The sequence below is a fragment of the Aureobasidium melanogenum genome (assembly GCF_000721775.1).
Source record: "Aureobasidium melanogenum CBS 110374 unplaced genomic scaffold scaffold_1, whole genome shotgun sequence".
In the NCBI taxonomy this organism is placed as follows: domain Eukaryota; kingdom Fungi; phylum Ascomycota; class Dothideomycetes; order Dothideales; family Saccotheciaceae; genus Aureobasidium; species Aureobasidium melanogenum.
This window is the reverse complement of record NW_024470053.1, coordinates 688,479-700,629: the sequence shown is the minus strand read 5'-3', so window position 1 is coordinate 700,629 and position 12,151 is coordinate 688,479. Positions and strand designations below refer to the sequence as shown.

Genomic DNA, 12,151 nt, shown 5'->3' with positions numbered 1-12,151 from the left:
CAATTTGATCTCGTAAAACCCCAACCATCGAAAGGAAAGAACTCCCGTGTTATGCGTGTGAAATACTTCTTTCGCTTTTCCTGCACTGCTTCTGCGTCATTTCTCGTGGCGCGATGCTTTTGTCGTCCTTGAACGGACTCATGAGAGCAATTGATGCTCTTCTATCAAATGTACTGTCTTCTGTTTCGTCGAACTGGAACATGCTGTCAATGTCCTCATCTAATGCTGACACCGCTGCGCTTGGTGTACATGCGGGTGGCCACATTCATGGCTGCGAGCTCCTGGAACATGAGCTTGGCGGCATAGGGGATGATGATCTGTGCGATCTCGGTCTTGTTCTTGCAAGGTCTGCACTCGAATTGGTTCTTCTTGAGCGAGCTGTAAATGCGTTAGCGAACATGTAAAATCAGGGGATGGTGAGGGAGCAAAGAGACTTACGCAATAGGAGTCATCAGACCACAGATCTCGCAGACGTGAACACGGAAAGCATCCGAAACATCAAGCAATCTCTCCTTCAAGAAAGCAGAGGCACCGTGAGCGATCATACAATCGCGCTCCATCTCTCCGAAACGGAGACCACCGTCACGTGCTCTACCTTCGACAGGTTGACGAGTCAAGATCTGGGTAGGACCACGGGCACGAGCGTGAATCTTGTCGTCGACCATGTGACGTAGACGCTGGTAGTATGTAGGTCCCAGGAAGACCTGTGCAGACTGCTTCTTACCAGTGTGGCCGTTGTACATGACCTCGAATCCACGCTGTTGGAAGCCGTGCTGACGAAGCAAGTCGGAGATTTGAGTAACAGTGACATCAGTGAAGGGAGTGGCATCACCTTCTTGACCACGAAGGGAACCAACCTTTGAAAGCAAACACTCAATCAAATGGGCAATGGTCATACGAGAAGGAATGGCGTGAGGGTTGATGATGATGTCAGGAACAAGTCCATCGGCGGTGAAGGGCATATCCTCTTGACGGTAGGTAATACCGATGGTACCCTTTTGACCGTGACGAGAGGCAAACTTGTCACCAATCTGAGGAATCTTCGTTGTGCGCGTACGAACCTTGACGAACTTGAGACCCTCGACGTTGGTTGTAAGAAGCACCTGATCGATGAGACCACTCTCGGTGGAACGCAGAGGAGTTGACACATCGCGCTTGACGTGGAACTTAGTGCGCTGACCAAGCTCCTCTGCATCAGGAGCCATGGGTGCAGTCTTACCAATGATGATATCCTCACCAGAGACACGAGTGCCTGGTGCAATGATACCATCATCGTCCAGCTTGTCGTACGTTCCGTGCTTCATCCTCATGGTATCTCCACGAGTAGGCTTCTCGAACTGCTCCACAACGGACATGCCAACACGCTTCTCTTGGTCCATGTAAGCACGGTAGAACAGCGAGCGGAAGAGACCACGATCAATCGACGACTGGTTCATGATGACGGAATCTTCTTGGTTGTAACCACTGTAACAAGCGATAGCGACAATGGCGTTTTGTCCGGCAGGCAATTCTCTGAACTTAAGGTATTCCATAGATCGTGTGGTACCAAGAGGCTTTTGAGGATAGTAGAGGACGTTGGCCATGGTATCCATGCGCACGTTGTAGTTGGTAAGGGTGATACCCATGGCTTGCTTACCCATAGCAGATTGGTAAGTGTTACGAGGCGACTGGTTGTGATCGGGGAAGGGAATAATCGAGGCGCAAATACCGAGAATCATGGCAGGGTGAATTTCGCAGTGAGTCCAGATCCTGACGTTCGGGTTGGGCTTGCTCTTGATTCTTCGGTGAGGGTCAGTCACTGGCTCATCGTAGACCAAACCGGCTCTCATCTGGCGATGCTCATCGAGATCTTCTGGAGACATGACCATCATGGCAGCTTCTTCTTCCTCAGCATCCAAGTACTCGATGACACCTTCGTTGATCAAGTCCTTCCAACCATAGATTGCACTATCACGCTCCTCTTCGCTCAAACCAATAGTCTCGGTCTCTCGTGCGTTGAGCAGGTTGTTAATGTGCTGTCTGCTGAGAACGAGTTGGCCCTTTGTTGGGCTTGCAGGGTCATTATTAACGACAAACAATGGTCTCATGACACGACCAGCATCAGTGAAAATCTTGAATTCGCGCTCACGGACATCTCTGATGAGCGAGATTTCAAAGGAGATGGTGCCGTTACGACGAAGACCCTGCACAACCTTGACAAGCTGAGAGGGATCTCTGTGGACACCGACCCACACGCCGTTCACGAAGACCTTGGTGGCATCCGGGTTGTTCTTGGGCTCATACTCCTCAAGCAACTCCATATTTCGTTGGTTCATGAACTCAACGATGGGCTCAGCAGGAGTACCAACACTGACGTAACACATAAGAGACAAGTTCTTGACGAGACCACAAGCCTGTCCTTCAGGGGTCTCAGCAGGGCAGACAAGACCCCAGTGAGTGTTGTGCAGTTGACGAGGCTTGGCGATCTTGCCATCACGACCGATAGGAGTGTTTGTTCGTCGCAAATGTGATAGTGTGGAAGCGTATGTGTATCTGTTCAAGACCTGAGAGACACCTGCTTTTGCTGAGGCGGCCTTCTTCTGATCACCCCAGTTACCAGTGGCCAAACAATAACGCAGACCTGATGTGAGGATGTTCGACTTCACAGCAAGGGTAAGATTGAAGTCTCTACCTTGCTCAATGCAGCGGGAGAGGTAGACGCGCATGTCACGCACAAGTTGAGTAAACTTGAGACGGAAAACCTGGGCCATCAGTGGACCGGCCAGATCGAGACGCTTCTTACCAAAGTGATCTCTGTCATCTTCATCGCATCTTCCGAGGGCGACTTGACACATGCGGTTGATCATGTAGCCAAGGAAGAAGGCTTTTCTCGTTTCACTTCCCTCTCGTTGGGAGATGTGAGGCAAGAACTCCTTCTGCAAGATGTCGCGGGCATAACGGATACGCTTTTCCTTGGTACCAGACTGCTGACCACGTCTGCCAATGTAATCGAGAGCAAATTCGCGGTCTTGGACGACGAAAGCTTCTTCCAAACACGGCTTGATCATCTCGCGCAGCTGTGTATCGTTGGCATCGTAGCAAATGCAGTCGAGGATCTGCATATCTGATACGATACCAAGCGCACGGAAGACGATGGCGATAGGGATATCGGCCTTGATGTAGGGCAAGGTAGCCTTGATGACACCACCCACGCTTCCGGTCTTGGACTGATCACCCTTCTGATACCACTTCAGCTGCATTGACGAAAGCAACCGAGTGCCCTTCTCGATAGCACTTCTGATCTCAGCAACGATCGGAGTGGGACTGCCCTTCTTTCTGAAAACCTGAACGATGTTGGCAGCACTGCGTTCTTGAGCGATCAGAACCTTTTCGGAACCGTTGATGATGAAGTAACCGCCCTGGTCGTATGGACATTCTTGGAAGGCGTAGAGTTCCTGTTCTGAGCGATTGCGCAGAGTACAGATCTTGGACTTGATCATGACGGGCAGCTTTCCGATAAAGACACGCTCCTCCTTCTCGATAGCATCAGGATCCTCCTTTTCCCAAACCAACTCGGTCTCCTCATCTTCGTTCGCTGCATGATCCGGATCTTCGTCGTCGTGATGTGCTGCGCCGATGCGTCTTTCGCGGGCGACCAGAACGCGACTCGTCATGCCCAGGTAGATGGGACTTGAATAGGTCAGGTTGCGCAGACGGGCCTCATTGGGGTAGAGAGGTCGAGTGGAACCGTCGCCTTCGGTGATGGCAGCCTGGGAAATGGTGATGTTGCCGAATTCGATCTCGTAGCGGCGCTTGACGATGGGGTCGACTTCGTTGTCGTCTTGCGGCGCATTCTGGTCGATGACGATACGGCCCTGTTCGGTGACAATGTCCTGCATGGAGGTACCGGCGAACTCGTCGAACGAGTCGAGCTGTTGTGAGACCAGACCCTTTGAGTCGAAGAAGGACTGGATGACGGTCCAGCAGTCCTCACTTGTGATGATGTCGTCCTCATCGTAGTCGTCCTGGGAGGGGCTTCCCACGCCATTGCCCCAAACGTCGGCCATATTGGAGTGGAAGATGTGATGAGTCGGAGATGGAAGGGAGTCGGATGGACGCGCTTAGGAGAAAGATGAAAGAGCGCGCGCGCTCTGTGGCGATGGGTTCGCGGCGAGAGCGATGTAACGACGCAGTGAAGCGGCGCTAGATGAGATGCAAGAGGGCGTGAAGAAGGGCGGAGTGATGGCGGACGGCGAGCAGGTGGTTGCTCTCTCGGGCGCAAGAGTGAGTCGAGATGTGGTTGCTGCTCTCCAGCGTCGACGCTTGACGCTGTCGCTGCTGCTCCATGTCAACAGGGCTGAATGTGCAATCCGCGTCTTGGCATGCGTAACGTGATTGGCTGCCCGCGCCGACTGCTGCCATCTGGCCTCGAGCATAGCGAATTCGATACCTCTTGTACTTGTTCTTGCCCTTGTCGTTGCTGTTCCTGTCGTAGTAGTCTGTTCAATTCAACCTGTCGCCATGTCTGTGCAACCCTTGAATGACCTCTGGGAAGCTGCTGCAGGTCAGCCGTATGAGCCCAGCATTGGCAAGAACTCGCACTTCGTTGTTGGCATCACTTTGCTGTTTACTGGTACATATCATCCATGTATCTTTGTTTGCTCGTCTGAGAAGAGATTACTGATATGTGCAGCTCTTATTCTGTCTGGCTACTTCGGCCTGAGTACGTCTCGATTCCGAACCCAACACTTGTACCCGACTAACACCTTAATAGACCCCTCGCTCAAGAACCTTCCTCTGATCGGCCTTCCTGCTTCGCTCGCTGCTGGGTACTGCTGCCTTTGTCTCTGCACAATATGAGCCCTCGCTGATATTATCCAGTTTCGGAGCTGTCTATATGATCTGCGCTGTTGGCGTCTACGTTTGAGCTCTTGCTCTTCTTCCCTCCACCTCCTTCTATGTTCGCTACTCGAGATACCCATACCAAACCAAACTAGCCTCCTTCTACAACCTACAATATGCATGCCAGTCATCCAGAGATAGTCGTGTTTGAGCCGTGATCCGGCTCCGAACAAACAGGAATCATGACAGGGGACACGATAGAAGTCGTCAAAAGCTAGACAAGAGAAGGGACAGGTCGATACAAAAGGATGCAGCCTTGCGACTTCCAAAATCGCGAAAGCACGAGGCACGAAGCCATCGCAGTTGCCTACATAAGGCTGACTAAGCTTGGCACCTCCAACTTCCATCGTCGGACCATCCATCTCGCGTCATTGTCGTACACTATACATCAAATCACCACAAAACTTGTTCCGACCTCAAACCTTGTGAAGTCGTTCGAATAAAACAATAAGACTCGCGCTCTCGAAGATTTTCCATATATCACGTCCTTCCCATTAGCTGAATCTTCCGCCACTGCTATAGACTAGCAACATGGCATCATCAAATTCATGTCTTTTCAGTGCCGTCTCTCCAGCAGCTCGCGATTTGACGCTTCTCTTAAGATGCATTGCATTTGCTTCCAAGACTCAAGTTCGCTTGTCGCCCGAAGGACTACGTTTCAGTGCTCAAGAAACTAGTGTGATGGAAGGCAAGCGCTTTCAGAAATTACTTGGCCACATCGTTCTGACTGTCTCTAGCATTCGTGTTTCTCTCGAGGTCTCTGTTCACAACTTGGAGCTATCAGGATCCTGAAGCTCGCGAAGACGAGTCAGACGAAGACGCCCTTCCACCTCCCACTTTTCAAATATCTCTTCCTGCTTTACTCGAAACTCTACAAATCTTCTCTCTTGGTGACAGCACCGCTTTTAAACAGCAACAAGATCCTTACGACACGTTTACTGCTTTCAGACAGAATCGCAATGCGAACAATCCTTTCTCCGCCTCAGCACTAGGATCTTCTGGTCTCTGCCGCATAGCATATGAGACTCGTGGTTGTCCTCTATCAATTCAGTTATCCGAATCAGACGTCACAACCAATTGTGATCTGACCACCTACGAAGCAGAAACAACAGAAGACATTCCATTTGATCGAGAAAGCTTGGCACTGAAGACCATCATGCGCTCAGCGCATTTGGCTGATGCCATATCAGAACTCGGTTCCACGAATCCTACTAGTCTCTCATTGACTGCCTCGCCCACAGCGCCCTACATGTCACTCTCAGCCACCGGGCCACTTGGTTCAGCCACTGTCGACTTCAACAAAGATCAAGATCCTTTGCTGCTTGAGACATTCCAGTGTCCGGCTCGCTTTCGCACAACGTACAATTTCCGACACATCAAGGCTGTATACCGTGCCATGGTCTCTGCGACCAAAGTCAGCGTCCGCGCGGACGAACAAGGTGTTTTGAGTCTGCAATTCTTGATTGAGGTGGATCCAACAGCACAGGCAGAACCAGGCAAGGAGGGTATTGCGTTTGTGGATTTCCGCATCGTACCCGAGGTCGATGGGGAAGCTGCAAAGGAAGATTCGGAAACGGATGATGAATAAACAGTGTTTCAGCATGAAATAGCATCACTTTGAACGAGTAACAAAAAAGAAATGTGAATGCAGCGAGTAGGAGTCGAACCTACACTTCCTCATATCCATCCGAAGATCTCATGCCAGTCAGCGAGGGTTACTGGACTTACTCACGAGCTCAACGCTTGTGTTTGCAAGCATGAGATTTCGTCTCTCGATCACAGAACCTCGCTCGAGGAATCCGTAACCAAGAAAGATCTTTGGCGACAATGCTTGTGTTTGCAAGGTCATTCAATGGTGAGGCGCCCTACCGTTGGGCCACCGCTGCTTTCGTGAGAAAGAATTCCATCCTGGCCAGTTTTAAAGGTAGGTATTTGCTGTCACAAACTGAGTGTGTTCGATTCTGTGAGTATCCATTCCTTGTTGTTTTTTTTGCAGGTTTTCGTCATTGATTGTTCTCGTCTATTATTACTATATACAGGCATCACGTCTTGAACTCGGCACATACATCTCTGTCGTTCTTTTGTCCTCGTCTTCATTCTCATCTCGTTATCATGCGTCGCTAAAGGAAACAAAGAAAGAAAAATAAAACTGTCAAAATCGCTCGCTCGCTAGTTGCGCTGTCAGAAGTTGGAAAGAGGAAACTGTTTCTAGGGCTGCTGGTCGTTTGTGCTGCACTGATTGCGTCCTTGGAGGAATGGCAAGAAAGCTGGATTTGGCGAACGGGTGGAAGAGGTCTCTGCGGAGATGTCGAGGTTTGTGGCGACCAAGCTCGTGGCGGCAGCAACTGTGGGTTGGATTGCTTGGTCTTCAGTGACGCTTCTGGATACAGGTCCAGTTGTTTGATCAAATTCGGATTTCTCATCAGCAGGAGAGAACCTTTGAGATTCGACATCCTTCCGTGACTCCCCTTGGCTTGTCGTCCACATAGGATGTCTCTTTCCATGGCCCACATCAGTCCGGGGCGATGCGACTGGTAAGATTGGAAGTTCGCTGACTGCTTCAACATTACTTGCTACCAGACCAGTGTTGCTTGTATCAGACGCTTGCATAGCAAATACACCATGAAAGGTAGACGCCAGTAAGGTCAAGCCGAGGATGCAAATGGCAATGTTTCGGCGGTCGCGCAAAACGAGGTAAAGGTAGTTGCGCAACAGAAGACCCAAGGGAACATCCTTGGGACGGTAAATGGGTGGAAGGTCATTCTGAAGAGTGGAAGTAGGTCTGGAAGTAGTAGGCGACGTATGTTGGGTCTCTGGGCTGCGCTGCTTGTTCATTGCCACAACTGCTGGTTCATGGGCTGACGCTATCGGCTCAGATAGGGCCTGATGCTTCGGCATCTCGATGGTCTGTCGTTCATGTATCGACTGGGCAGCAGCAACATGGGTTCCTCGTTCATTGGCGATGTCCTCCGCCAGTTGCATCTCATCAAGACTTCTGCTGATTCGTTCTGAGATGCATGGTCGAACTTCGCAATCAACTCTCTCCATCTCAGACCAACAAGCAGCCCAAGCGCCAGCGCGCATGAGACCATTAGCAGCGTAGACTCTGACGGACCAAGCATCGCCGACATGAACGCGCTGGCATGTGTCGCAGGGCTGGACATCTGTCTCCTCTTCGTCATCTGCGTCGCCTTCTACTACAGTGCTTGGTGTACGAGGTCTGTACTGTCCATCATAACCAATGCGCTCAGGAAGCAGATCCAAAGCCTCAAGCACACTTTCTTCCAACAACTCGAACTCTTCTCGTGGATGAGCAATGAGGATGCCTCTTTGTGCCACTAGTCCTGATGTTGCTGCCCGCAGCACTCCAAACTGCCTCTTGAGCTCTATAGGCAGTGTTGCATCGAGGACTGTGCGATTCCATGGCAGACGCGGAGGTAGAACAGTGACATGCAGTAAGACCAGAGGAGCTGGTGTTTCTGACGGTTCGTCCCGGCGGGTAATATCTTCTCCCTTACTTCTAGGACGACCACCTTCGCCTCTACTTCTTGGGCGATGAGGCGAATGTCTTGAAGGTCGCAAAGAAGATGGCGACAGGCGTTCAGGCAAATGTGAGCGGCGGATACTTCCAACACGATAAGCTGGTCGAGGTTTTGCAGTTGGATGAACGTCAGAGTCAGAAGGCCAAGCCGAATCAGGAAATGAAGATACAGAAGTCGTCGTTATGTTTGAGATGCGGCGTTTGAAATCGTTCTTGTCGTTGTATTCATCGTAGTTGTCGACTTCAATGGTGGTAAAGATTGGGCTGTCGGCCCTACTTCCAGATGAGCCTGCCATAGACACTCACTGGCATTCCAGACCTATCAACGGTAGAGATACACAAACTTTCTTTCTCGCAGGGAAAACCAAGGGATCTGTTCGCCAGTCACGGAGCTGGGGGTGGAGAGAAACGTTGTTGTGCGACAATGTCCCAGCTGTGTTGCCAGGGCAACTCAACCATGACATGCTTTCCAGACACAATGAATGCTCCTTCCTCAATTGACGTACTCTTCAATTGGAAAACGGTGCTATCGCTCGTTAAACTCTACTTGAAGATGTCGTTTTATTTTGTGATATTGTTGTCTGAAAACCATTTATTCCATCTCATATCGAAGTATGGGAACATTCCTGGAAGCAAAATCGTTTGTTCAAGCATATCAAAAATTGAAGGCATCATCGCCGCCCGCTTTCGAAAAAAACATGCAAGAGTTGAGTAAAGACATTGCAAGAAGATGACAAAAGAAACTCGTGGTATCATGACTTTCCCGTACCGTGTGCCATATCTCTCGAACTCTTTCAAACGTCAGGAAGCACCAAGTTGAGCTGTGGTACTTCCTTGTCGTCATCGCCGCTCCAAATGCGTGCACTGTAAGCTTGTCTTGCTTGTTGTAGCTCAGCCAGAAGCTCACTCTGCGAATCGCGTCTCTCAGATTGTGAAGTGCTGAATTGTTGAATCGTGACTTCGTCTGAGCTGATCACTGATGTTTTCGTGGAGAGAACAAACATCTCGATTTGCGGTTCGCTTTTCGCGCGAGATTTGCCCTCCGAAGCAAAACCATACTTCGCAAATTCGCCGCGTCGTGGAGACTGTGGTGGTGACATGACTCCACTAGGAGTATGGATACCGCGCTCTGCACTCGAAAGCTTGTTCTTGTCAGAGCTGCTTGGGACGTGGAAGCGGGTGTGATCCAGGACAGCTTTGAACAGAGGCTTCAAAGTCGCCATACATGCTGCTGTAATACCCATGCCAGGCTCGATCGTGCTCAAGATCGCAATACTTGGTGCTTGCGCAAAGAAGGCTATGGCATTCTTGTCGCCAGAGTTGAGATCATTGATATAGAAGAGGCGGACCACTGATGCCACACTGCCGAGGACACCAATGACGAGGACAAAGACCACTGACCACTTATCTCTGCTACTCATGTTGGCTCTGCGAACGACCAAGATCGGGAAAGACACAAAGATCCAATCAGTCAAGGCGTTCAGGACTCCATGGGTATAATTCATGGGGCCAAGAACGCTCCAGGATACACATTTTCCTTGGACTTTGTGCAGAAGGTATTGGGCCGGAGAACCACACTGGAACACAGCGACAAGGAAGAAGCTGAATGTATATAATGAGAAGACGACGGTGCTGATGATGATGACTTGGCGCTGCCACTTTTCCAGAACCTGGTTTTTTTGAGTCAGATATGGGAGCAAAGGGTGGGTCGGAAGAGCTTACAATTCGTAGAAAGAACACGGCCAGCGACAGCTTCAGCGCGAAGGTGGTGAAAATGTAGAAGGCAAACTCAAGGACAACATACTAGGCATTGTCAGTACAGGCCATCAGATATATAGAATCTCCACTAACCTCCAGAGCATCAGACAGGGGTTTCTCCAGACTCAAGTCTTTGTTTTGCTCCATCCATGCAATATGCACAAGGAAGGCAGCTTGACAGATGAAGCTGTTGAGTGCAAGCAGTATCAACCAATCGTCCCAACCCAAAGCACGAATCATGTATCCTCTGACGAGGAAACGCAGACTGGTGAACGTGATCGTGAGTACGAGGAAAGCAGCAGCAATGGCAGTCAAGGCTTCAGAGTGGAGTGATGGGACTTCGTGACTCGCATTGGGGCTCCATGCATCTGCTGTCCACACCACATGTGAGTCCATGGCTGGATATCGTGTGCAATTATCGGATCCGCTGCTACCCTCTGGCAGGATCAATACCAGGCGAATGGATCAGCCACAGGGCAGAACGCTCGGAAGTTGTTTCCTGTAACGATGTAATAGAAAGAGTTGAGAAATAGAGCCCAAGCGATTATAATGACAGACGATAAAAGGAGCGTGACAATAAAGAAAGCACAAGCCGCGAAGAAGCAAGGAATTTGACAGGACAGCGCAAGATCCTATGTATATCAATGGCTTGTGACTTCAGTGCTGGAAAGAGAAGTGCCCCGATCATAAGGTTAGATAGCGGCGTAGCCTAGCCGTTGCTCGTGGGAAGACATGTGTAATGCCACGTGTATCACGATCCACCTGAGGTTATTGAGGGAGGAACCGCTCGGCAACCTGAAACATTTCAGCATGCCAGCGGAACTCTTTCTACACCGAGTTCAGCCTAGGCATGCTAAGCCGACGCTGGAGGCCACTGAAGAGATTCTTGCTGGAAAATCTCGGTTGTTGTTCTTGCCTTCAACGGCCGTGGCTTGCTGAATTCACGAGCTTCGCTTAACGAATTTCGACCATGAGAGCCTCCATCATGCTTACTGGAGTGTTGTGAGAAAGTGGCCCCAACCACAGCGGTGACTGACTGCAAGTCAGAAGAATATGATACAAGGGCATGATGGATGAAGACCCATAGTAGGTATTAGCGAGTTGGAGGGACCACAGAGCAAACAGTTCAATCTCCATAGCCAGCCCTAGATCTGCTTCTTATTGACGGCACGTCAAGCGAAGCGCTCCCGCTCTCTTCGGTAACACGACCCTTATACAGATATACAGAGGATCAAGGTCCAGGTTATCGGAAAGATGGGCTTCTTTGAGCCGCTCAGATACGACTAATTAGTACGCATGTGGCATTTCCATGTGGAGATCTACAAGCCAGCAATCTTAGACGAGTTGGCTGGCCGGCCTTCTTCCGTCCATCCACCATTGATCGATGTGAAAAGCGATTGACTTCACGTCATCATGAAAATTTTGGTATAGACAGGTTTGAGGATTGGGTCGTGGTCGTACTCGTAGAATGTTCACAAACGGTAACATCGAAAATGACGACTTTGGTCGAGGACTTGTGCTTGTTGCAAATTTGAGATCCTTGGGTTCAAGCTGCCGTTCAGAAAAATGCGGTACCGACCTGCAGATTCCCTTAGTCTGCACGTTTGCTCAACGTCGAAGGAGAGAAACTTCCACAGGAAGCGGAAGGCAGAGCTTCCGGAAGAATTTCGCAGGAGCCAAATCGTGACCCTGTCCTTGGCGTCCGAGTGCCGCTCGAAATCTCCGCAAGACCCCGGGACGATCCTCGCTGTTAATGTCAGATAACAACAATCATCTTTCATTGGGATGTTCATACTAAGCAGGATGAGCAAGTGAAATGCCTCCACCATCACGAGCTCACATTACTGCAGCTGGTGCTCAGCAAACGCGTCAAAATCGAAATGCTAGAGCAAGGCATTCACTGGATAATACTGGCTTCTCCATCGACAGCTCAGAACTTCCATCGGGCTTGATCGTTGATTACAGCATAGA

General features: G+C 50.2%; 5 protein-coding genes across 5 annotated transcripts; 2 read left to right on the top strand and 3 right to left on the bottom strand.

Moving 5' to 3' along the window:
• Positions 1 to 215: 215 nt before the first annotated feature.
• M437DRAFT_38021 (putative DNA-directed RNA polymerase II subunit RPB2) lies at positions 216 to 4,046 on the bottom strand (the record flags this gene model as incomplete). Its single annotated transcript, XM_041019760.1, has 2 exons — positions 216 to 378; positions 439 to 4,046. 2 exons carry the CDS (start codon positions 4,044 to 4,046, stop codon positions 216 to 218), a joined length of 3,771 nt encoding a protein of 1,256 aa, XP_040884254.1.
• A 454-nt stretch (positions 4,047 to 4,500) lies between these two features.
• Positions 4,501 to 4,906, top strand: M437DRAFT_36586 (uncharacterized protein; the record flags this gene model as incomplete). The annotated part of the gene is made up of 4 exons (XM_041019478.1): positions 4,501 to 4,612; positions 4,673 to 4,702; positions 4,754 to 4,808; positions 4,861 to 4,906. The coding sequence occupies 4 exons, from the start codon at positions 4,501 to 4,503 to the stop codon at positions 4,904 to 4,906; spliced, it is 243 nt and encodes an 80-aa protein (XP_040884253.1).
• A 506-nt stretch (positions 4,907 to 5,412) lies between these two features.
• Positions 5,413 to 6,469, top strand: M437DRAFT_71054 (DNA repair exonuclease rad1; the record flags this gene model as incomplete). The annotated part of the gene is made up of 2 exons (XM_041025614.1): positions 5,413 to 5,569; positions 5,619 to 6,469. 2 exons carry the CDS (start codon positions 5,413 to 5,415, stop codon positions 6,467 to 6,469), a joined length of 1,008 nt encoding a protein of 335 aa, XP_040884252.1.
• Positions 6,470 to 7,089: 620 nt separating this feature from the next.
• M437DRAFT_37403 (uncharacterized protein) lies at positions 7,090 to 8,718 on the bottom strand (the record flags this gene model as incomplete). Its single annotated transcript, XM_041019622.1, has 2 exons — positions 7,090 to 7,704; positions 7,822 to 8,718. 2 exons carry the CDS (start codon positions 8,716 to 8,718, stop codon positions 7,090 to 7,092), a joined length of 1,512 nt encoding a protein of 503 aa, XP_040884251.1.
• Positions 8,719 to 9,519: 801 nt separating this feature from the next.
• Positions 9,520 to 10,495, bottom strand: M437DRAFT_22130 (uncharacterized protein; the record flags this gene model as incomplete). The annotated part of the gene is made up of 3 exons (XM_041019033.1): positions 9,520 to 10,092; positions 10,145 to 10,225; positions 10,274 to 10,495. Coding segments are annotated over 3 exons (876 nt in total), but the record flags the coding sequence as incomplete, so codon positions are not given.
• Between the last annotated feature and the right edge of the window lie 1,656 nt (positions 10,496 to 12,151).